Source organism: Oenanthe melanoleuca, chromosome 1 (genome assembly GCF_029582105.1).
Source record: "Oenanthe melanoleuca isolate GR-GAL-2019-014 chromosome 1, OMel1.0, whole genome shotgun sequence".
Lineage (NCBI taxonomy): Eukaryota > Metazoa > Chordata > Aves > Passeriformes > Muscicapidae > Oenanthe > Oenanthe melanoleuca.
In genome coordinates, this window is record NC_079333.1 from 256,386 (window position 1) to 281,600 (window position 25,215).

The following is a 25,215-nucleotide window of genomic DNA, read 5'->3' on the forward strand; positions in this document are numbered from 1 at the left end:
ATAGAGTAGAATAAATCAATCAGCAACACAAGAACAGAAATTTCCAACCTGCAAAAGACTGTTTGTTCATCTTTGGTGCAGTTATGGCCACGGCCAGCAGGGGGCTCTGCAGGGAGCACTCCCGGCCAGCAGGGGGCGCCCCGGTGCCAGCTCCAACCCCTCAGGGGCCATGGCGGCCTCGGGCGGGAGGGACGAGGCCAAATCGCTCCTTTGGCAAACTCACGCTTTGCACCAATCGGTCCCGGCACCAGCACCGGCAGCGCCCGGGCACAAGAGACGAAGGCAGCAGCTTGGATCCTGGTGCCCGGTGGCAGCGTAGCAGTGTCCCGGCCCAGGCACACACCCTGTGCAACACCCGCGACCGCTCTCCCTGATGGGAACGCAAGGAAGGCAGCACCGAACCCCAGGCAGGTCTCAGGCCCACAGCAGCACCTCTTGTGCCTTTCCACCACAATTCCTGAAAACCCTCAGCCTTTCACTGCCTTTTCCTCCTTCAGCCCTGGCACAGCAGCTCTGGGAATGTTGAATTCCCTGGGATGTTGAGGAAAGCAGGTGCTCCTTGCTGACACTGCCAGGGCTCCTCAGGGGCTCCACAGCACGTTTGGAGCTGCTGCTCTTCCTGGGCCACTGCTGGTCCCGACACAGCAGCTGCAGGAGGCAGAGGAGGAAGAGGGAAGGGGGAGAGGAGGAGGAGCAGGAGCAGAGTTAGAGCCTCAAAGGCTCTACAGCTGCAGCTGGAGCCCACGAACAGCGTGGGCTGGGTGCAGTGCCTTGGGAGGTCAAAATGGGGTGAAATTGGAGCTGGTTGGGCCAATGCCCCTGTTCTGCTCTGGGTGCTGCAGAACTTAAAGATCTCTTGCAATCAGGGCCAGGGTTCCTGAAGTTCAGCTGTTCTGCTAAACCATCCCTATGTACAAACACACGGCTCTGCTGCCTCTGCTGCCTCTGCCGTGGCTTTTGGGGTACTGTGGCAAATTTGGGCATATTTTTGGGCTCAGGTGCCTCCAGTTCTGCCCTCAAGAAGGTTTTTTGTCTGCCAGGAAGGTTTTGTGGAGTTTCTCACCTTGGCCAGTGCCCAGGCATGGGCACTGGCCAGCTCTGCTCTGGCCAGCCCCAGGTGGCAGCCAGGACCTGAGGCTCCCCCCGCCCCCTTGGCTTTGATTCTCGCAGCTTTCGAGCTGCTGCAAAGGTGAGAATTCTTTCTGCGGGGGAACAGGCCTGGCTGTGGTTTGCTCAGCCCTGCAAGAAGCACAAAACCCAGTGTGAGCCCAAGCACTGGCTCTGTGAGGGCCTTTCATGGTTTTCAGAGCAGGGCTGGCTGGAAACCCCCCTGCAGGGACAGCTGTGAGGGAACCAGTCCAGAAATGCAGCAACTGATCATTTGGTGCCTGTCCCCAAGGCACTGAGAGAGCCCCAGAACTGCTGCACATCCCACAAGGATCTGCCCAACAACCTGACCGGGACTCTCCTAGGTCTAAGCTGAGCAGGCAGAGCTGAACACACAAAAACTATTCCTCCCAGGTTAATTCAAAAGCTGTGTTTTATGTCCAATAAGAGGCAGAAGGATCCTGTGCCCCCTGGCAATGGGGGAGGAATGGGGATCCCCTGGAGGTATTGGGAGCACTGGAATGGGGAGCTCTGTGCAGCCCCATGTGGGGACTCTTCATTCGTGGCCACCTCTGGGCAGGGTGGGCAGCCATGGGAACTGAGGGGGAGGGAACACATGGGGCAGGGATCTCTAGTTCCCCCAGTGCCCCCAGTGCCCCGAGTGTCACAGCACATTCCCAGATGTCCCCACATTCCCGCGGTCGCCCATGGGCTGCTGGCAGCTCAGCGTAGGTCACCTGGGGATCCTGGAGTGTGGTGGCACAGGGGGACGCTGTGAGGGACACTGGCTGTGGCATCTGGGCAGGGGACACTCATGGGTGACGTGTCCCTCTGTGTGTGTCCCAGCCTGGACTCACCCCCCGTCTGCTTGGTGCTCACGACGTGGGTGTACAGCACCTCCCCCTCCTCTGGGGGGGCCGGGGGCTCCGGGGGGGCCCTGAGGGAATAAAGGGGATGTGTGGGAGGGAATGGGAGGCCTTGGGGTTTGGGGTCAAAGGCCAGAGTGTGGTTTGAGCTCCCCACTCACCTTTCCTGTTGCTTCCTGTCAGCTGCAAAGGGAAGAGGGGAGGGGTAACTGTGGGGTCCACAGGGCCCTGACCCCTCTAAGTAATCTTCCAACCCCAATGCACCCTCAATTTCCCCCAGCACCCCTGAGCATCCCGGGGGGTCCTCAGAACCACTGAACCACCCCAATGCTCTCCATCCCCTCTGCCCCAAGAATCTCAAGCCTGGCAGAAAGGTTAAACCTCCAAATTCTTCCCAGGACCACTGAAGGAACTCCCCAAAAAAAGGCCTTCCAACACCCCCACAAAACCTTTAGGACCCTGGGAAAGACTCTGAGCTCAAGTCACAGGCTGTGGTTGCATCCTCATCACCCCCACATTTTGGTGGTCCCCCAGCCCTCCAGGGCTCCCATTGTCCCCATTGTCACCCACCCATGTTGTTCCACCGGTGCCAGCCCACAGCTCCACCCACGAGCAGGACCAGGAAGAGGAGGGACCCGCCAAGGCCTGAGGCCACTGCTGGGGACAGAAGGGACACATCAGGGTCACCTGTCACTGCAGGGCTCCTGCAATCCCAGTGACCCCGTGTGACTCCACCTGTGCTCCAGTGGTGTCCAGTGGTTCCCTGTGGTGTCACCTCCAGGGCCAGCTCTGGGCTGAGTGCCCGGAACACGCGGTGCCCGTCCTGTCCCAGCTGGTTGGTGGCCACGCACTGGTAGGTGCCCGAATGTCCCACATCAATGTCCCCAAGCTCCAGGAGGGGACCTGGGCCACCTCGTGCCCGTTGTGCAGCCAGGTGAAGGTGACAGGGGCTGAGCCCACCTGCACCGAGCAGCGCAGGGTCACGGGGTCACCTGGGCGCACCTGGAGTGCCGGGGGACCGCGGGTGATGGTGGCATTGGCCACGGGCACTGCGGGTACACAGACAGGGCTGGCACTGGGTGAGGGGGGGATAGGAATGCTGTGGGTGGGGTCACCTTCACTCTGGGGGTCCCACTCACCCAAGACGGTGACATTCAGGGGGACACTCTCGGCCACGCTGTCCCCATTGCTGACCCGGCACTGGTAGTGGCCGCTGTCATTGTCCCCAACGTGCCGCAGCTCCAGGTCAGGTCCTGTGCTTAGCGGTGTCTCTGAGCCCCCCCGGTGCCAGGAGAAGGACAGGGGACCTGTCCCCATGGCCACCGTGCAGCTCAGCACCAGGCGATCCCCCAGTGCCACCTGTCCCCCGGGGGGCTACACCGACAGGGACACCCCCGAGGGTGGGACCCCTGCGGGGGGACACAGGAGGGTTGGGGACATGGGAGGAAGGGGGACACCAGGGAGCAGTGACGGACTCAGGGAGGGTTGAGCAGGGACGGGAGACCTGGGAGGGCTGTGGGGGCTCCCCGTGCCCATCCCCGCACTCACCGCGCACCGTGACGCCGAGCCGGGCGCTGCTCTTCCGCACGGCCCCCCCCTCGGAGCGCACCTCTCAGCTGTAATTCCCCAAGAGGGAGACCCCCACGGCGGGCAACAGGAGCTGCGGGGACCCCTGCGGACCCCCCACCAACTGCCCGTCCCGCTAGAAGCTGTACAGGAGGGGGGCTGGGGGCCGCAGGGGGCTGGGGGTGCTGAGGCAGCTGAGATTGAGGGGGGACCACTCGGGGAGCCCGGGGGGACCCTCCAGCAGCAAGACAGGCTTGAGCTCTGGGAAGGAGATGGGGGTGGCGACTGAAACTCTGAGTCCACTGAGAAGTGGCTTTGGGGGTGTCAGGACCTTGGGGTTCAGCCGTGGGGGTGCTCACCGTGCACTGTCACTGTCACCGGTGCTGACAATTTTGCTCCTGTTCCCACCAAGCCCCGCGGCTGTAGCGGCCGCTGTTGTGCAGCTGCAGAGGGGACAGGGACATCTGGGAGCCACTGAGGGACCCTCTGAGCTCCTTCTCGTCCTTGTAAAATCGCACCCTGGTGACAGAGTTGTCTGGCCAGGCCCGGCACCGCAGTGTCACCGTGTCCCACTCCAGCAGTGCCTGTGCTGGCACCTGCAGCACCAGTGGCTCTGTGGGACAGGAGGGTCCCGTCACACTGAGGAGCCCGAGACAGGTCCAAAGTGGGTGCCCAAGGCACCGGGGACGTCTGGGTGGAGTGTCCACTGTGGGAGGGTCCCAGGGACTGAAGGAGCAGTTCCATGGCACAGCTGTCCCTGTGAGCAGGGGACAGGCACTAGGCACACGAGGGATGTGCGTGTGTCCAGGGAGTGGAGCTCACCCAGACCTATTAGGGAGCCACCCGAGCATTTCAGATCCCCTCTCACCATCTGACACCATCATGCTGGGGCTGAGCCCACTGCTGGGTCTATGACACGTGTACGTTCCACTCTCGGTGACAGTGAATCTGTCGGGTCCCTCCTGCCACCAGTGCCGCCTGTCCTTGTACCAGGTGGTGGCACCGGTGGTCCCTGAGCCCTGGCAGGTCAGTGTCACCCGGTCCCACAGCACTGCCGGCGTCCAGGGGGGCTCCACCAGGAGCTGGGTGCTCTGGGCACCTGTGGGTGACAGGGGACACCAGCCTGCCAGGGCCACCACGGGGCTGGGGACAGCAGGGCAGGGACATGGCATCCCCCGAGGACTCACCAGCGAGGCCGAGGGTCTGGGCTGGAAGGGAGAAGGGACAGGGCTGGGTGGGGGTGGCCCTGCAGGGGCAGCAGCACCTGGGGGCCACAGGGTGTGGTGTCTGTCCCCAAACTGTCCCCACAGGAACATTGGTGTAGCACGGAGGATTTGAGGACAGGGACACCTCGGTCACCCTGGGCTGAGTCAGGACATGGGGACACTGTGGATGCCCCATGCATGCACAGGTCACCTCCCCCAGCCCTACAGCACCTGTCCCCATGGCCACATCCCCATAGCCCTGTGCCCGTGATCCCATTCCCATGGCATCTGTCCCCATGGCTCATGTGCATGGGATGTGGTCCTTCTCCCTGACCCTGCATCCCTGTCTCCCTGTTCCTGTCCCCACAGCTGCCCCAGCTCCAAGACTCCTTTTGCCACATCCTTGTCCCCACATCTCGATACCCCTGTTCCCATCCCCACATCCCAGTTCCCCTGTTCCTGTCCCCCTGTTCCTGTCCCCATGACCACCCCACAACTCTGGTCACACTGAGCTCCATGCCCATGCCCTGGCTCTGCTGGCCTTGGGGACCTCATGAGACCCCACAGCCCCCCTGTGCCCCCTCCCCACCGCTCTCTGCCTCACCAGGGCCCATCCCCGTGTTGTCAGGCCCATGCCCGGGGTGTGAGAGTCCATCTAAAAGCCTCTCGTTTGCTCTGCCCAACGACCCTCGCCTGAGGCCTAAGAAGACCCCTCAAACTGCAGTTTAAAGTCGCTGGCCAGGGATGGGAGGAATGCCAAGCCATTGTTCGCAGGTGGTGCCCTTGGACCAGGACTGGTTTCTCAGGAGACTGGTTTACGGATAGTCACGGTGCACTGAACTGTGTTTAGTCGACAAGGCTCCCACAGGTGTGAGAACAATGAACTGCTCAGAGATGGAGTGCCCTGTGTTTGTTTCATCGACAAGGACTCGCTTGGGCTTGTTGTGGGTTTGTTCCCCCCACGGAACCCAAAGCGTCCATGAAAGTCCTCACCTGTTTGGCCAGTAGCCTGACACCTTGGAAAAAGAGTATAATAGACACCCTCAAACTAAAGACCCCCGAGATCTCCCCGGACGGCAACGGACATCTATTGGCTGGTTCCACGAGGATCGTCTGCCCGTCTGGTAGCTATAATCCCAACCCCTTTTCGCTCTCTCTCCGTCTCTCTCTCTCTCTCCATCCCTCTATCGCATTTTGTTGGCACTAAATAAAAGTGCATCTTTTGCAAAAGTAAACTGGTTTTGTCCCCTGTTGTGTCTTTTGCGCTTTGAGATCCCTAAAAGAACCTATCAGGACTCCGCATGTGGTGTGGACCCTGACATTTAATTGGCGTAGTTGGCAGGATTCCCTGATACTGGAGGAGTTGGGGGTTTTCTGTGCACTTTGTACCAGGGGAGGACCTGTGCCATTTCAGCCACACCCAGCCTGTCAGTACCGTAAGGACTGAACAGTGTTGGAAAGCAAGGGAGGTGGTATTGGGTTCTTCCCGCAATCTGCACACAGACCCAGGTAGATAATCAACTCCATTTCAGTTATCGGAGAAATTTTTGTAAAGGATCTCAACTGTGCAAAAGATGGGACTTGTGTTTTTGTAGTGTATGTGTTGTTAAGCTGCTTGTTGTAGTTGAGGAGAGAACCTCCCAGGCAGTTTTTGATCCCCTAACCCAGGCAGGGAAGAAAGGGGATTGTCCTCAGCTAAAAGCTGGGTGTTTTGTTGTTTTGGACCCCTAACCCAGGCAGGGAAGAAAGGGGATTGTCCTCAGCTAAAGGCTGGGTTTTTTGTTGTTTTGGACCCCTAACCCAGGCAGGGAAGAAAGGGGTTGTCCTCAGCTAAAGGCTGGGTGTTTGTTGTTTTGTTGTTGACTACTTGGGATTGCGAAGAGACAAGCTGTTTTGTAACTACGGTAGTACCTCCCAAGTAGTGTGGTCTCTTCACCCGCTCCAGGGACGAGAAGGGAAACACAGTTTTAGCTGTGCTTATTGTGTAATTTTTAAGTGTGCCTCCCTGAGAGTGGTTTTAGTCCCTTCGTAAAAATGTCTGAAGAAGATAAAAATGCTTTTTATGCTTTGCTAGCTAAGTACAAAGCCAGACCCTCCCAAGGGGGAGAAGATTGGGCATACAGTAACTGGTTTAATTTAGAAAATGTGATTGATAGGATACATTCTTTGAAACATGAAACAAAATTCAAACTGGGCAGAAATAAGACCATTCTCTGCTCAGTTTTGGGGGCCTGTCTTACGGCAGCTATAGAAACTCGCTTTACGCGAAGAAGTGAAGAAAGAGCAATTATTGACTCCCTACAAAATTTAGTGGAAATTTTGCAAAAACAATTAGATGAAGAAAGGAATGACAATCATGCTTTGAGAGATGAGATTCATTCTTTAAGAGATGAGAATCATTCTTTAAGAGCTGCCCTAAGACAAGAACACACCAACACTTTAAAACACACTGATTTACCAAAAGAAACAGAAGAAAAGGAAATTAATCTATTATATCCTCAAAAAGAACTGACTCTGATGAAAAATAGTGGGGAATATTGCTGCCCTAGCTTGAGACCTTTGGTTAAAACAGAATACAGTTTTATCAATGATGAGAATTTTGACCCACAAATAACCACTACAAAAATCCTGTACACTGCTACTAAATTATCAGAAGAAGCAGCTAATGGGTACTGGGGACATGGGACTTTCTTAACAACAGAAGTCAAACATAACTTATGGTCCCCAACTCAGTGTGCAGTTTATTGGGCAGCAGGGCTTAACCCTTTGGAAAGGGGAGACCTTGTAGCTTTAGTTGGTACCCCCGACCAACTCCTAGAAAACATTCAAAAAGCTGCTTGCTTGCAAATTATACATGAAATAAAACTCACTGCTGGCTATAAATCACCTATGCAATTACCTGTAAATGTAAAACAATGCCCTCTTTCCTCTGGTGCCAAAGAAGGGCTCAAACTGGTTATACAGGACTTGCAAAACTCCCCTGTATGGCCAATCCAAAAACCCAAACCTTACAATGGGGCTGTTTATCAATATATTGGTGATACCCTTGAGGGAAGAAATGAAATAGAAGTAGTGGGGATACCCAACAAAAAAATCTCCCATTTGGAAAGCCCTAACTTGCAAATTGCCTCAGAGAAAATGCAAACACCTTCTCAGGAAGTGAAGTTTTTGAAGATAGCCACTACTGGGACTGTCCCCCCTGACGGGGTGGCCCAGAAATTCTCAGTAACAGAAGGAACTGTAAAAAATCTGCCAATAACAGAAACTGAGAGCTTGGGTAGCAGCTATGACAAACCTGTCTTAGTAATAAAATAGCCTCTGCTCTCTCCCCCAAACAATCTTTGTTCACTAACTTTGTGTTCACTAATGTTGTTTCTGCTGAACAAATTATTGCTGGGGGACGGGGTGGCTCTTGGGTTGGGTTGCTGATGGTTATTTGGAATGTTTTCCAGCTTGAAGCACGGAGTGCCTCCTTTGTCTGCAACTACACTGATTCTTGTCCTGTGTTTAAAGGAGGTACAGAGTGGCTCCCTTTTTTGCAGCAAATTATTGGGAAGTTAACAGAATTCCAATCTGCATTACATGCTTAATAGTTCCAACATTTTAACCTCCTGCCTCTTTGTGGCAGATTCTGTTGTGTTTACTTTTCACAGAATAATACCATGGAACATGAAGATTAATTGCTGAATCCCTCATCGAACCTGTATATTTTGTGAAGATTCAAAATCAAAATTGAACTGTTGTACAATTTTCCTATGAAATTATGTGTGGTAAAAACAATATAAAATACTGAGGGGAACTTGATGTTAATGTTATAACACCTACTACCCAACCACCGGTTATACTGAGCCTGAAAATCTTTAAAATTGGATCTTAGGTAATTTGGTAAAACTGGCCAACAACAAATATTGCTTAATTCGGCATGGTCTTTTAAACAAGTCAAATTGCCAATGCAAAACCAGGCGGATCCTCTCAAGAAACAAACAAGAGACATAACCGGTGTTGTGGGAACAAGATTGGGAATTTTGAATAGTATTGATTTAGAAGTATTAATGAATAAATTGGCTAACATTTCTTTATTTCTCTGCTGTATTCAGGTTCAATTGTGGATGCAGTCAGTTGCTGCCTCAATTATACGAGAAGTGGAGGAAACCACTTTTCCTACTGAAATTCGGAGAATAATTTGGAATAATGTTCATGATTTTGAAAAAGAATTCCAATCCTAGTGAAACTACTACCCTAGTATAAGCACAGCAACAGCCTTTGCACTGACCATATGTAATGTTTCAGTACATTCAATATTCCCTATCACTGCATTAGGGCTAAATCATGATGGAGCTATTCTCTATCCTTTTGAGCATAGAGAATGGGCCTGTCAAATCGGTGAAAAGTAACAAAGTATTAATTTGGAAACTTACATTGTCTGGAAACAACAAGCGTTTATCTGTAAAAGTAATGCAATCAGAGCTCAAGATATTTGCTTAGACATAGATCAGAATGTCTGTAACTTTGAAAGTTATCCAAAGGAGCTATTGGGGTTTATGAGCAATGGGTGTGCATGCTTAAGAACTGCTTGTCATTTAGTGTTTGTAGAAAATGTAGCAGTGGATTTAAAAAAAAATCATTCACATTTTTGTGTTTGTATGATTGGTATTATTAGTTTTAAATAATGTTAAGTTTTTTGTTTGAAAATGGTTTTACAAAAACAATTGTTTTAATCGATTTTGTTACACATATTATAATCAATATTGATTTCCTTTAATATTATTTGGAAGTTATTTTATTGATTGATTTGCTTTAATAATTGTTTGAAAATTATTTTATTGATTTGTATTAATTTTGATTGGTTTATGATTGTGATTTGTTTGAAAATTTGTTTTTCAATTTGTTATGATTTTGATTTGTTTAAAAAATTGTTCTCAATTTGCTGTGAAAGTTGTTTTTCAATCAATTTGTTGTGATTATTTTGCTCTATTATCTTTCTGTTTATTTCTTTCCTTTTCCTTTCCTCTTTCCCTCTCTCTCACTGATCCCTAATTTTTCTGTCCCTACTTTCCGGGATATGCTACCAATGACAGTTCCTGAAGATGCTACAACGTCACAACATCACGCTGATGGAGTTTTCGCGGCAACACTCATTGGTCACGGGGTGGTGTAAGAGTCCATCTGAAAGCCTCTCGTTTGCTCTGCCCAACGACCCTCGCCTGAGGCCTAAGAAGACCCCTCAAACTGCAGTTTAAAGTCGCTGGCCAGGGATGGGAGGAATGCCAAGCCATTGTTCGCAGGTGGTGCCCTTGGACCAGGACTGGTTTCTCAGGAGACTGGTTTACGGATAGTCACGGTGCACTGAACTGTGTTTAGTCGACAAGGCTCCCACAGGTGTGAGAACAATGAACTGCTCAGAGATGGAGTGCCCTGTGTTTGTTTCATCGACAAGGACTCGCTTGGGCTTGTTGTGGGTTTGTTCCCCCCACGGAACCCAAAGCGTCCATGAAAGTCCTCACCTGTTTGGCCAGTAGCCTGACACCTTGGAAAAAGAGTATAATAGACACCCTCAAACTAAAGACCCCCGAGATCTCCCCGGACGGCAACGGACATCTATTGGCTGGTTCCACGAGGATCGTCTGCCCGTCTGGTAGCTATAATCCCAACCCCTTTTCGCTCTCTCTCCGTCTCTCTCTCTCTCTCCATCCCTCTATCGCATTTTGTTGGCACTAAATAAAAGTGCATCTTTTGCAAAAGTAAACTGGTTTTGTCCCCTGTTGTGTCTTTTGCGCTTTGAGATCCCTAAAAGAACCCATCAGGACTTCGCATGTGGTGTGGACCCTGACACGGGGCACTCACCCCACAGGAGCAGCGCCACCTTCCCGGCCATCCCGGTGTCCCCGGCCATGGGCACTGGCTGTCACTCGCTGCTGGGGCCACCTGTCCCCTGGCTGGCGGCTCTTCGGATGAAGGGACAGGAAGCCAGCTCAGCTCTCATCCTCATGTGTAGGTGGCTCTTGGTGGGGGCAGGGTGTGGACAGGATGGGGGCAGGGTGGGGACCTTGTGGGCCATGGGGGTGATGGAGGCTGAGGTGTTGTAGAGAGCCACGGTTGGGTATCCAGGCTATGTGGGTCCCAGGTTTGGGGGTGCAGGGGGAAAATGCGGGAATGGGGGGTCTGTGGGAAGAAGCTGCCCATGGGATGGGATCAAGGCAATGGTGGTGCCAGGCAATGGGAGGGCTGGAGTGGGGGTCCCCAGGGAGGAGAGACCAAGGGAATGGGGGTGTCATGGTTGGGTTCCCATGGCAATGGGGTTACCATGGTTTGGTTCCCAGGGGGTCACAGGGATGGGCAGTGGCTGGGTGGCACAGGGGTCACAGCTCCTTCATGGGGTGTGTCATATTTTGGGCTGACTCAGAGCCCAGCACAGCCCCCACAGGGTGCTCATGACCAGGGGGGCACCCCAGGCTTGTCCTGGGAGGTTCTGGCTCTCTGCCCCACACACCCCTGGACTTTTTCCCCTCCCCTCATTTCCTGGCTCACACATCCCAGGGAACATTTGAGCAGGTCATGGCTGAGGGATCCTAGGAGGGGGAAAACGGGTCTGAGGGGTGCAGGCAGTGGTTGGGGGGCTGTAGGGGATGGGGCTCTCTGGCCGTGCTCAGCCAAGATTTTTGCTTTCTCTTTCCTGCAGCAGAAGGAAGAGACCATTTATGCTGAGGCCAGGATGTGGATTCTGTCCTGGGGGCACATCCAGAGGGGTCCTGCCCTGAGGGAAAAGGGCTCCTCTGGGCTGTTGGCGTCTGTGTTTATCCTGGGGTCTTGTTCCAGGGGGCTCCTCATTCTAGGGGTGCCATGTCCTTGGGGATTCCTGTCCCAGAGGTGGCACATCCTGGGCACCTCTGTCCTGGGGGGCCCTGAGCATTCCTCCTGTCCCCAGTGGTGCCGTGGCACCTCTGGGGTGCCCAAACTTAAGGTGATGCCTGTTACGACCTTGCCCTGATGATGGGAAATCCCAGGTACATTTGGTTCCACAGCAATCTGTGGAAATGCCTGTGTGTCCCTCACAGTCTGATTCCCTGGTAAATGCACTGCACCCTGCCTGAATTCCCCTGTCTGGGCACTCCCTCCTCCTGCTGTGACACCCCTGTGCTCCAGAGCCTCATGTGGAGCCCCTGCTCCATATTTCCACACTTTTCACTCTCTGCTGGTGTCCACATCCAGAACCCAAACATTCTTTCTGGGAGGTTCCAGAGGGCTGCAGGTTTTGTTCAAGGAGGAGGGTCCAGGTCAGGTTGTTGAGCAGATCCTTGTGGGATTTGCAGCAGTTCTGGGGCTCTCTCAGTCCCTTGGGGACAGGCACCAAATGATCAATTGCTGCATTTCCGGACTGGTTCCCTCACAGCTGCCCCTGCAGGGGGGGTTTCCAGCCAGCCCTGCTCTGAAAACTATCAAAGGTCCTCACAGAGCTACTGCTTGGGCTCACACTGGGTTTTGTGCTTCTTGCAGGGCTGAGCAAACCACAGCCAGGCCTTTTCCCCCACAGAAAGAATTCTCACCTTTGCAGCAGCTCAAAAGCTGCGAGAATCAAAGCCAAGGGGGCGGGGGGAGCCTCAGGTCCTGGCTACCACCTGGGGCTGGCCAGAGCAGGGCTGGCCAGTGCCCATCCCTGTGCAGTGGGCCTTGGCCATGGCTGGGCCCCACACTTGGATGGCCACTGGCTTCAAGGAGCAGGAGTTTGGGAGCTCCTTCCTGCCTGGAGCTCCATTCCCCAGCTGCTCTTTTCTGCTCAGATCCTGAGGATGAGGTAAATGGAGAAGTCTGGAATCCCCTGATTCACCATCCCCCAGTACTGGACCCTCTTGGGAAGGATGTGTCTCCCTGGGACAGGATTCCCTCAGTGAGGACCCCCTGGCAGAACCCGCTCCTGTGTGACTCTCAGCACAAATGGCCTCTTCCTTCTGCTGCAGGGGAGAGAAAGTGAAAGTGTTGGGGGCACAGTGGACACCCCTATTCCCCACAGTCTCACCAGCTCTCCCTGCAGACCCTTCAGCCCCTTTTCTCCCTCGCTGGGCTCCACCCAACCCGTTCCCTGCCCAGGTCCTCCTCAGGCATTCTGAGACAAGTACTGGGGGTGAGGGGGCATGGCACAAAAGTGAAGAAAATAAGGAAAACAGAGAAATAGAGGAAAAAGTCAAGGGCAGAGGTGGGCACAGAAGCAGAGCTACTCAGGATCAGCAGGTGATGCCTGCCCAGGAAACGAGCACCCGAGTATTGAGCCCTGGGTCACCCTAAAATCTGAGGCACCCTGTGAAGAAGCTGTAACCCACGGGCACACCCAGCCACATCCAATACCTGGCACCCCCATTCCCCTGGGAACCCAACAATGGAACCCTCATTCCTTGTGCACCTTCTCTCTGAGACCCCATCCCTGGGATCCATTCCATGGTCACAAACCCCTCGAGGACATGTTGTTCTGAGACCCTCATCCCTAAGTCTGAATCCACCCAGTACTTGGGAGCCCCATTCCCATGGGACCCCATCCCTGGAACTACAGCCCCCTGGATACCCATCCTTGGTGTCCACCCAACCCTAAATTCCTGCACCACCAAAGCCTCCAAATTCCAGAAAAATCCTGTCCCCACCATGTCCCACCATCACCCCCATGGCCCACAAGGTCCCCACCCTCTCCTCATACTATCCACATCCTGGTCCCAACAAGGGCCACCAACATGTGGGGACAAGACCTGACCTCGCTTCCTGTCCCTTCATCCGAAGAGCCGCCAGCCAGGGGACAGGTGGCCACAGCAGCGAGTGACAGCCAGTGCCCATGGCCGGGGACACCGGGATGGCGGGGAAGGTGGCGCTGCTCCTGTGGGGTGAGTGCCCCGGGCACGGGCCTGACAACACGGGGATGGGCCCTGGTGAGGCAGAGAGCGGTGGGGAGGGGGCACAGGGGTCTCATGAGGTCCCCAAGGCCAGCAGAGCCAGGGCATGGGCATGGAGCCCAGTGTGACCAGAGACGTGGGGAGGCCGTGGGGACAGGAACAGGGGGACAGGAACAGGGGAACTGGGATGTGGGGATGGGAACAGGAGTATCGAGATGTGGGGACAAGGATGTGCCAAAAGGAACCTTGGGGCTGGGTCAGCTGTGGGGACAAGGACAGGGAGACAGGGATGCATGGTCAGGGAGAAGGGCCATGGCCCATGCACATATGCCATGGGAATGGGATCACGGGCACAGGGCCATGGGGATGTGGCCATGGGGACAGGTGCTGTTAGGCTGGGGGAGGTGACCTGTGCACACATGGGGCATCCACAGTGTCCCCATGTCCTGCCTCAGCCCAGGGTGACTGAGGTGTCCCTGTCCTCAAATCCTCCGTGCTACACCAGTGTCCCTGTGGGGACAGTTTGGGGACAGACACCACACCAGGTCCCCCAGGTGCTGCTGCCCCTGCAGGGCCACCCCCACTCAGCCCTGTCCCTTCTCCCTTCCAGCCCAGACCCTCGGCCTCGCTGGTGAGCCCTCGGGGGATGCCATGTCCCTGCCCTGCTGTCCCCAGCCCCGTGGTGGCCCTGGCAGGCTGGTGTCCCCTGTCACCCACAGGTGCCCAGAGCACCCAGCTCCTGGTGGAGCCCCCCTGGACGCCAGCAGTGCTGTGGGACCGGGTGACACTGACCTGCCAGGGCTCAGGGACCACCGGTGACACCACCTGGTACAAGGACAGGCGGCGCTGGTGGCAGGAGGGACCCGACAGCTTCACTGTCACCGAGAGTGGAACCTACACGTGTCATAGACCCAGCAGTGGGCTCAGCCCCACCGTGATGGTGTCAGATGGTGAGAGGGGATCTGAAATGCTCAGGGTGGCTCCATGATAGGTCTGGCTCCACTTCGTGGGTGGCCTAACACACCTCCTGTGGCCAGAGCCTGTCCCCTGCACTCATTGACATCCCAGTGCATTCCAGTGCTGTGGGAGCCTCGTGGACACAGAAGAGTCAAGTGGCTGTTCCTGGTGTCCCTGGGACCCTCCTGCCCAGTGGACACTCCACCCAGACGTCCCCAGAGCCGTGGGCACCCACTTTGGACCTTTCTCGGGCTCCTCAGTGTGATGGGACCCTCCTGTCCCACAGAGCCACTGGTGCTGCAGGTGCCAGCACGGGCACTGCTGGAGGGGGAAATGGTGACACTGCGCTGCCGGGGCAGGACGAACAATCCTGTCTCCGGGGTGCGATTTTACCGGGACGAGAAGGATCTGGGGGAATTCCTCAGGGGCACCGAGCTGTCTGTGTCCCCCCGGCAGCTGCACAACTGCGGCCGCTACAGGTGTGCGGCCTTTGTGGATTCAGAAATGTCACTGTCAGCACCCGTGACAGTGACAGTGCTCAGTATACACCCCCAGGGCTCGAATCCCAATATCCTGACACCTCCAAAGCCACTTCTCACTGGACTCAGAGTCACAGTCCCCATTCCAATCTCTCAAGCCTGTGCTGGTGCTGGCAGGTGCCCCCGAGCTCCCCGAGGGGTCCCCCCTCAATCTCAGCTGCCTCAGCACCCCCAGCCCCCTGCGGCCCCCAGCCCCCCTCCTGTACAGCTTCTACCGGGACGGGCAGTTGGTGGGGGGCCCGCAGGGGTCCCCGCAGCTCCTGGTGCCCGCCGTGGGGGTCTCTCTCTTGGGGAATTACAGCTGCGAGGTGCGCTCCGAGGAGGGGGCCGTGCGGAAGAGCAGCGCCCGGCTCGGCGTCACGGTGCGCAGTGAGTGCGGGGATGGGCACGGGGAGCCCCCACAGCCCTCCCAGGTCTCCCATCCCTGCTATGTGCCACCCTGCCTTCCCAGGTCTTTCCCTGGGTCCCCCCCATCGCTTTCCATGGGGTGTGCGTCCCTCGCTGTGGTCCCTCCATTGTCCACAGGTCCCACCATGCCTTTCTGGGCCAACAGAATGTTCCTTCAAGCTTCTCCATGTGTCCCCTCACTGAAGCTCCCATCCTTCTCTGGTGTTCCTTCCATCCCTTTCCAATCCTACCCTCTGGCCTCGTCCCCTTTCTTCCTCACCGAGATCCCCCCACCCCCCTCTGATCCTCCCCCTGCCTGATTCCCTCCCAGCTCCCTGATGTCCCCAAGCCCTCATGTGTCCCCCCGCAGGGGTCCGTCCCTCGGGGATGTCCCTGTCAGTGCAGCCCCACAGGGAACAGGTGGCACTGGGGGGTCACCTGGTGCTGAGCTGCACAGTGGCCATGGGTGCAGGTCCCCTGTCCTTTTCCTGGCACCAGGGGGGACTCAGTTAAGCCACTGTGCACCAGCCCCCGACTGCAGCTGCGGCATCTTGGGGACAATGACAGAGGCCATACCAGTGCTGGGCCAGTGATGGTGACAGCGTGGCTGACATCCCCATATTGAACATCACTGCCCTGGGTGAGCAGGACCATTGGGCTAAGGGTGATCCCACTCACAGCATCCCCAATTCCACACATTCCCATTCCACCTCTCCCCCTCACACCATCCCCAGCCCAGCCCAGCTCACAGCCCTCAGCACTGGATGTCACAGACCAGGGGAACTGGGACCGTCTGGCTCCAGGTATCCCCACCCAGGACATCCAAGGCATGCATCCCTATCCCAGCTTTCACATCCCCTACTGCACATCAGGTCAAAGTCACTCTACTCAGCCTGACTTTCCTAGGGCACTGAGACTCTTGGCATTGGGGTGATGCCCCCGTTGATGTGCCTCATGGCACCCATCACATCCCACCCACGCCATTCCACGCCCCCCACCAGGTGACGGCCATCCCCACCCTTGGACACAGCATCTCTCATCCCACCCTCAACTCACCCTTATCCCACCCTCATACTCCACCCCTCATCAATCACATGCCCTCGTCCCACACCACACAATGACCACCAGCACCATGGGGTCACTGTCCTGGGTGAAGGAGACTCTCTGTCTCCAGGTACCACCATGCAGACTCCCTCGTCCCCCCACACTGGGTGCCAGCCCTGTCTGTGTCCCCGCAGTGCCCGTGGCCAATGCCACCATCACCCCCGGTCCCCCGGCACTCCAGGTGCGCCCAGGTGACCCCGTGACCCTGCGCTGCTCGGTGCAGGTGGGCTCAGCCCCTGTCACCTTCACCTGGCTGCACAACGGGCACGAGGTGGCCCAGGGTCTCCTCCTAGAGCTTGGGGCCGTTAATGTGGGACATTCGGGCACCTGCCAGTGCGTGGCCACCAACCAGCTGGGACAGGACGGGCACCGCGTGTTCCGGGCACTCAGCCCAGAGCTGGCCCTGGAGGTGACACCTCAGGGAACCACTGGACACCACTGGAACACAGGTGGGGTCACACAGAGTCATTGTAGGAGCCCTGCAGTGACAGCTGACCCTGGTGTGTCCCTTCTGTCCCCAGCAGTGGCTGAAGGCCTTGGCGGGTCCTTCCTCTTCTTTCTCGTGCTCATTACTGTAGCTGTGAGCTTGCACCAGTGGAACAACATGAGTGGGTGACAATGAGGACAATGGGGGCCCCGGGGAGCTGGGGGACCTCCGAAATGTGGGCGTGCTGGGATGGCAACCACAGCACCTGATTTGGCCAGTGCTGAGTGCTCAGGACCATTGGTCAGGGTCCTGAAGGATTTGGGTGGTGTTGGAGGGCCTTGCGGGGATTTAGCAGTTCTTTCAGTTATCCGGATGAAATATTGAGGCTCCCCCTCCCTGCCAGCCTTGACGTTCTAAGGGCTCAGGGAGTCCAGAGAACTGAAGTGGTTCAGGGGTTCTAGGGGACACAAGGGAAGCTCAGGGGTCCTGGGATTGCAGTCGTGTTTGAGGATTTTGTGAGGAGGGACAGAGCCCTGGGGACCCCAGAGTCACTCCTCCCCTCTTTCCTTTGCAGCTGCCAAGAATCAGCCAGAAAGGTGAGTGGGGGAGTCAAACCACACTCTCGCTTTTGGCCCCAAGCCCCAAGACCTCCCATCCATCCCACACATCTCCTTTATTCCCTCAGGCCACCCCAGAGGAGGGGGAGGTGCTGTACACCCACATCATGATCACCAAGGAGATTGGGGGTGAATCTAGACTGGGACACACACAGAGGGACAAGTCACCCATGAGTGTCCCCCCGCCCAGATGCCACAGCCAGTGTCCCTCACAGCGTCCCCCCGTGCCACCACACTCCAGGATCCCCAGGTGACCTACGCTGAGCTGCCAGCAGCCCATGGGCGACCGCGGGAATGTGGGGACATCTACGGGAATGTGCTGTGACACTTGGTGCACTGGGGGTCACTGGGGGTCACTGGGCAGTTCTGGTGGTTCTGGGGACACTGAGGATCCCACCCATGGGCAGCTACACTTGTGTGTCCCACAACTGCTCCTGTGAGTGCCCCACAGTCATGGGTAGATGGGCACATTGGGGGGTCATGTGTGAGGCTGCACAGGGCACCCAGAGCTCCCCATGCCCCCTCAACCCCCAACGCCTTCCCCACCTCCCTTCCACTACCGCCAGTGGCTCCCCATTCCCTCCTCCAAATGATGCCAGAACCCTCAGACACTTCCCCATTCCCTCCCCACTGTGCTCACAGTAGCCCCAAGGGCTCCCTCTTTCCCCTCCCAGTGTCTTTCCATTGCTCCCAGGAGATCCAGGTGGTTCCCATTCTCTCTCCCAGTGCCCCTGTACTCCCAGTGCCTCTGCAATGCCCCTCTCAGAAGTCCCAGTACATCCAATGCTCCTCATCACTCCTCCCAGTGCCCGGGTAACACAGGACTCATTGCCCTCTTATTGGCAACTTAATGCAGTTTTTTGGTTCAACTGGCAGAGATGGTGTTTCTTTGTTCAGCTCTGTCAGGCTTTAAAAATGGGATTCTCCAATTTGGGTTTGCCACTACAAACCAGTGCTCTGCATTCCCTTCTGCCCTGCCTCAAACCCCTCCTGTGCTGTGTTCCCCACACTATGATGTCAGAAAGGACCTGAGGGGGTTCCAAAGCCTTCCCCTTTTCCAGGGCAGTGGGGATCAGGCCATGGCACAGGGTGGGATGTCAGGAACAGGAACAATTCGATGTCTGCAGACATTTTGGAACACCTGTGTGTGGCAGGGCTGGGCCAGGCCTTGCTTTTGGTGACTCAGGGCCCTGTGTGTCAGTCAGTCTGTCAGCCATGGCACACTGCGGACATTGGGACGCTCTGCAAAACCCAACCCCTGAGTGGCCAAGGAAGCAGAAGTCCCTCCTTTGGAGCAGGCCCTTGGTGGCCCAAGAGCTTCAAAAGCAGAGCATGAGTTGGCTGCGTGTGACCCTGCCTTCTCTTGGAGTGTCTGCCCCATCCATGCTGGAACCCAGATGCTGGAAACTTTTATGTTTTGAAACAGAATTGTCTGCCAAGGAAAGCAGGAATCTTCGTGGAGTGGAAAGAGGATCCATCCCTCCAATTGTTATTACTGTGAAAATTATGGGTCTTCCAGGCCAAAATGCAAGAAAAGGACTAACAGCTCATTACTAGGAAATTTATAGAATAAAATAGAGCAATCAGCAACACAAGAACAGAAATTTCCAATCCACTCATGGCTTTGTTCTTCTTTGGTGCATTTTTGGCTATGGCCAGCAGGGGGCGCTGGAGGGAGCACGCCCGGCCAGCAGGGGGCGCTGCAGGGAGCACTCCCGGCCAGCAGGGGGCGCCCCGGTGCCAGCTCCAACCCCTCAGGGGCCATGGCGGCCTCGGGCGGGAGGGACGAGGCCAAATCGCTCCTTTGGCAAACTCACGCTTTGCACCAATCGGTCCCGGCACCAGCACCGGCAGCGCCCGGGCACAAGAGACGAAGGCAGCAGCTTGGATCCTGGTGCCCGGTGGCAGCGTAGCAGTGTCCCGGCCCAGGCACACACCCTGTGCAACACCCGCGACCGCTCTCCCTGATGGGAACGCAAGGAAGGCAGCACCGAACCCCAGGCAGGTCTCAGGCCCACAGCAGCATCTCTCGTGCCTTTCCACCACAATTCCTGAAAACCCTCAGCCCCTCACTGCCTTTTCCTCCTTCAGCCCCGGCACAGCAGCTCTGGGAATGTTGAATTCCCCTGGGATGTTGAGGAAAGCAGGTGCTCCTTGCTGACACTGCCAGGGCTCCTCAGGGGCTCCACAGCACGTTTGGAGCTGCTGCTCTTCCTGGGCCACTGCTGGTCCTGACACAGCAGCTGCAGGAGGCAGAGGAGGGAGAGGGAAGGGGGAGAGGAGGAGGAGCAGGAGCAGAGTTAGAGCCTCAAAGGCTCTACAGCTGCAGCTGGAGCCCAGGGACAGCGTGGGCTGGGTGCAGTGCCTTGGGAGGTCAAAATGGGGTGAAATTGGAGCTGGTTGGGCCAATGCCCCTGTTCTGCTCTGGGTGCTGCAGAACTTAAAGAGCTCTTGCAATCAGGGCCAGGGTTCCTGAAGTTCAGCTGTGCTGCTAAACCATCCCTATGTACAAACACACACGGCTCTGCTGCCTCTGCTGCCTCTGCTGCCTCTGCCGTGGCTTTTGGGGTACTGTGGCAAATTTGGGCATGTTTTTGGGCTCAGGTGCCTCCAGTTCTGTCCTCAAGAAGGTTTTTTGTCTGCCAGGAAGGTTTTGTGGAGTTTCTCACCTTGGCCAGTGCCCAGGCATGGGCACTGGCCAGCCCTGCTCTGGCCAGCCCCAGGTGGCAGCCAGGACCTGAGGCTCCCCCCGCCCCCTTGGCTTTGATTCTCGCAGCTTTCGAGCTGCTGCAAAGGTGAGAATTCTTTCTGTGGGGGAAAAGGCCTGGCTGTGGTTTGCTCAGCCCTGCAAGAAGCACAAAACCCAGTGTGAGCCCAAGCAGTGGCTCTGTGAGGGCCTTTGATGGTTTTCAGAGCTGGGCTGCCTAGAAATCCGGCTGCAGGGACAGCTGTGAGGGAACAAGTCCAGAAGTGCAGCAATTGATCATTTGGTGCCTGTCCTAAGGGACTGAGAGAGCCCCAGAATTGCTGCAAATCCCACAAGGATCTGCCCAACAACCTGACCGGGACTCTCCTAGGTCTAAGCTGAGCAGGCAGAGCTGAACACACAAAAACTATTCCTCCCAGGTTAATTCAAAAGCTGTGTTTTATGTCCAATAAGAGGCAGAAGGATCCTGTGCCCCCTGGCAATGGGGGTGGAAAGGGGAGCCCCTGGAGGTATTGGGAGCACTGGAATGGGGAGCTCTGTGCAGCCCCATGTGGGGACTCTTCATTAGTGGCCACCTCTGGGCAGGGTGGGCAGCCATGGGAACCGAGGGGGAGGGAACACATGGGGCAGGGATCTCTAGTTCCCCCAGTGCCCCCAGTGCCCCGAGTGTCACAGCACATTCCCATAGATGTCCCCACATTCCCGCGGTCGCCCATGGGCTGCTGGCAGCTCAGCGTAGGTCACCTGGGGATCCTGGAGTGTGGTGGCACGGGGGGACGCTGTGAGGGACACTGGCTGTGGCATCTGGGCAGGGGACACTCATGGGTGACGTGTCCCTCTGTGTGTGTCCCAGCCCGGACTCACCCCCCGTCTGCTTGGTGCTCACGACGTGGGTGTACAGCACCTCCCCCTCCTCTGGGGGGGCCGGGGGCTCCGGGGGGGCCCTGAGGGAATAAAGGGGATGTGTGGGAGGGAATGGGAGGTCTTGGGGTTTGGGGTCAAAGGCCAGGGTGTGGTTTGAGCTCCCCACTCACCTTTCCTGTTGCTTCCTGTCACCTGCAAAAGGAAGAGGGGAGGGGTAACTGTGGGGTCCACAGGGCCCTGACCCCTCTAAGGAATCTTCAAACCCCACAGCACCCTCAATTTCCCCCAGCACCCCTGAGCATCCCGAGGGGTCCTCAGAACCACTGAACCACCCCAATGCTCTCCATCCCCTCTGCCCCAAGAATCTCAAGCCTGGCAGAAAGGTTAAACCTCCAAATTCTTCCCAGGACCACTGAAGGAACCCCCCAAAAAAGGCCTTCCAACACCCCCACAAAACCTTTAGTACCCTGGGAAAGACTCAGAGCTCAAGTCACAGGCTGTGGGTGCCGCCTCATCACCCCCACATTTTGGTGGTCCCCCAGCCCTCCAGGGCCCCCATTGTCCCCATTGTCACCCACCCATGTTGTTCCACCGGTGCCAGCCCACAGCTCCACCCACGAGCAGGACCAGGAAGAGGAGGGACCCGCCAAGGCCTGAGGCCACTGCTGGGGACAGAAGGGACACATCAGGGTCAGCTGTCACTGCAGGGCTCCTGCAATCCCAATGACCCCGTGTGACCCCACCTGTGCTCCAGTGGCGTCCAGTGGTTCCCTGTGGTGTCACCTCCAGGGCCAGCTCTGGGCTGAGTGCCCGGAACACGCGGTGCCCGTCCTGTCCCAGCTGGTTGGTGGCCACGCACTGGTAGGTGCCCGAATGTCCCACATCAATGTCCCCAAGCTCCAGGAGGGGACCCTGGGCCACCTCGTGCCCATTGTGCAGCCAGGTGAAGGTGACAGGGGCTGAGCCCACCTGCACCATGCAGCACAGGGTCACGGGGTCACCTGGGCGCACCTGGAGTGCCGGGGGACCGGGGGTGATGGTGGCATTGGCCACGGGCACTGCGGGGACACAGACAGGGCTGGCACTGGGTGAGGGGGGGATAGGAATGCTGTGGGTGGGGTCACCTTCACTCTGGGGGTCCCACTCACCCAAGACGGTGACATTCAGGGGGACACTCTCGGCCACGCTGTCCCCATTGCTGACCCGGCACTGGTAGTGGCCGCTGTCATTGTCCCCAACGTGCTGCAGCTCCAGGTCAGGTCCTGTGCTTAGCGGTGTCCCTGAGCCCCCCCCCCGGTGCCAGGAGAAGGACAGGGGACCTGTCCCCATGGCCACCGTGCAGCTCAGCACCAGGCGGTCCCCCAGTGCCACCTGTCCCCCGGGGGGCTACACCGACAGGGACACCCCCGAGGGTGGGACCCCTGCGGGGGGACACAGGAGGGCTGGGGACATGGGAGGAGTGGGGGGCACCAGGGAGCAGTGAGGGACTCAGGGAGGGCGAGGATAAGAGAGGGGTGGGGCATGTCAGTGAGGGAGAAAGGGGCGCAGTGGGGAGGAGGCTTGGAAAGGGATGGAAGGGACCCCAGGGAAGGATGGGACATGCAGAGAGGGGAAACAAGGAGAGGGTTGAAGGGAACCACAAGGAAGATTCTGCAGACCCAGACAGGGATGGCGGGGCCATGGACAATGGAGGGACATCAGAGAGGGAGAGGTGCATCCAGGGAGAACTGTGGGGACCTGGTGGGGGATGCAGGAAGCAGCGAGGGTGATGGAAGGACCCAGGGAGAGAGCTGGGAAGGCAGGGCAGCACAGAGAGGGTTGAGCAGGGATGGGAGACCTGGGAGGGCTGTGGGGGCTCCCCGTGCCCATCCCCGCACTCACTGCGCGCCGTGACGCCGAGCCGGGCGCTGCTCTTCCGCACGGCCCCCCCCCTCGGAGCGCACCTCGCAGCTGTAATTCCCCGAGTGGGAGACCCCCACGGCGGGCAGCAGGAGCTGCGGGGACCCCTGCGGACCCCCCACCAACTGCCCGTCCCGGTAGAAGCTGTACAGGAGGGGGGCTGGGGGCCGCAGGGGGCTGGGGGTGCTGAGGCAGCTGAGATTGAGGGGGGACCCCTCGGGGAGCTCGGGGGGACCCTCCAGCAGCAAGACAGGCTTGAGCTCTGGGAAGGAGATGGGGGTGGCGACTGAAACTCTGAGTCCACTGAGAAGTGGCTTTGGGGGTGTCAGGACTTTGGGGTTCAGCCGTGGAGGTGCTCACCGTGCACTGTCACTGTCACCGGCGCTGACAATTTTGCTCCTGTTCCCACCAAGCCCCCGCAGCTGTAGCGGCCACTGTTGTGCAGCTGCAGAGGGGACAGGGACATCTGGGTGCCTCTGAGGGACCCTCTGAGCTCCTTCTCATCCTTGTAAAATCGCACCCTGGTGACAGAGTTGTCTGGCCAGGCCCAGCAGCGCAGTGTCACCGTGTCCCCCTCCAGCAGTGCCTGTGCTGGCACCTGCAGCACCAGCGGCTCTGTGGGACAGGAGGGTCCCGTCACACTGAGGAGCCCGAGACAGGTCCAAAGTGGGTGCCCAAGGCACCGGGGACGTCTGGGTGGAGTGTCCACTGTGGGAGGGTCCCAGGGACACCAGGAACAGTCCCATGGCACAGCTGTCCCTGTGAGCAGGGGACAGGCACTAGGCACACGAGGGATGTGCGTGTATCCAGGGAGTGGAGCTCACCCAGGCCTATTAGGGAGCCACCCGAGCATTTCAGATCCCCCCTCACCATCTGATACCATCACGGTGGGGCTGAGCCACTGCTGGGTCTATGACACGTGTACATTCCACTCTTGGTGACAGTGAATCTGTCGGGTCCCTCCTGCCACCAGTGCCGCCTGTCCTTGTACCAGGTGGTGTCACCGGTGGTCCCTGAGCCCTGGCAGGTCAGTGTCACCCGGTCCCACAGCACTGCCGGCGTCCAGGGGGGCTCCACCAGGAGCTGGGTGCTCTGGGCACCTGTGGGTGACAGGGGACACCAGCCTGCCAGGGCCACCACGGGGCTGGGGACAGCAGGGCAGAGACATGGCATCCCCCGAGGACTCACCAGCGAGGCCGAGGGTCTGGGCTGGAAGGGAGAAGGGACAGGGCTGGGTGGGGGTGGCCCTGCAGGGACAGCAGCACCTGGGAGACCTGGTGTGGTGTCTGTCCCCAAACTGTCCCCACAGGAACACTGGTGTAGCACGGAGGATTTGAGGACAGGGACACCTCGGTCACCCTGGGCTGAGTCAGGACATGGGGACACTGTGGACACCCCATGCATGCACAGGTCACCTCCCCCAGCCCTACAGCACCTGTCCCCATGGCCACATCCCCATGGCCCTGTGCCCGTGATCCCATTCCCATGGAATCTGTCCCCATGGCTCATGTGCATGGGCCGTGGCCCTTCTCCCTGACCATGCATCCCTGTCTCCCTATCCTTGTCCCCACATCTCGATACCCCTGTTCCCATCCCCACATCCCAGTTCCCCTGTTCCTGTCCCCCTGTTCCTGTCCCCACGGCCACCCCGTGTCTCTGGTCACACTGGGCTCCATGCCCATGCCCTGGCTCTGCTGGCCTTGGGGACCTCATGAGACCCCTGTGCCCCCTCCCCACCGCTCTCTGCCTCACCAGGGCCCATCCCCGTTTTGTCAGGCCCGTGCTCGGGGCACTCACCCCACAGGAGCAGCGCCACCTTCCCGGCCATCCCGGTGTCCCCGGCCATGGGCACTGGCTGTCACTCGCTGCTGTGGCCACCTGTCCCCTGGCTGGCGGCTCTTTGGTTGAAGGGACAGGAAGCCAGCTCAGCTCTCATCCTCATGTGTAGGTGGCTCTTGGTGGGGGCAGGGTGTGGACAGGATGGGGGCAGGGTGGGGACCTTGTGGGGGTGATGGTGGGGCATGGTGGGGGCAGGATGATTCCAGAATTTGGAGGCTGAGGTGTTGTAGAGAGCCACGGTTGGGTATCCAGGCTATG

At 57.6% G+C, this 25,215-nt stretch overlaps 1 protein-coding gene and 3 pseudogenes across 1 annotated transcript; 1 reads left to right on the forward strand and 3 right to left on the reverse strand.

Moving 5' to 3' along the window:
* Positions 1-1,791: 1,791 nt before the first annotated feature.
* On the reverse strand, positions 1,792-4,141 carry LOC130259336 (Fc receptor-like protein 2; annotated as a pseudogene).
* Positions 4,142-9,806: 5,665 nt separating this feature from the next.
* On the forward strand, positions 9,807-17,220 carry LOC130259410 (Fc receptor-like protein 3; annotated as a pseudogene).
* A 3,356-nt stretch (positions 17,221-20,576) lies between these two features.
* LOC130259658 (Fc receptor-like protein 2) lies at positions 20,577-24,001 on the reverse strand (annotated as a pseudogene).
* Positions 23,989-25,012, reverse strand: LOC130257903 (low affinity immunoglobulin gamma Fc region receptor II-like). The gene is made up of 3 exons (XM_056500850.1): positions 24,916-25,012; positions 24,307-24,327; positions 23,989-24,218 (listed from the first exon to the last, which is right to left on the reverse strand). Exons 1-3 carry the CDS (start codon positions 24,962-24,964, stop codon positions 24,001-24,003), a joined length of 288 nt encoding a protein of 95 aa, XP_056356825.1. The 5' UTR covers positions 24,965-25,012; the 3' UTR covers positions 23,989-24,000.
* Positions 25,013-25,215: the final 203 nt, after the last annotated feature.

Coding starts and splice junctions, on each gene's coding strand:
- LOC130257903 (XM_056500850.1), bottom strand. CDS start 24,964: ATGGCCGGGGACACCGGGATGGCCGGGAAGGTGGCGCTGCTCCTGTGG. Junction 24,328..24,915: donor GGTGGCGCTGCTCCTGTGGG/GTGAGTGCCCCG, acceptor TCTCCCTTCCAG/CCCAGACCCTCGGCCTCGCT. Junction 24,219..24,306: donor CCAGACCCTCGGCCTCGCTG/GTGAGTCCTCGG, acceptor TGTCACCCACAG/GTGCCCAGAGCACCCAGCTC.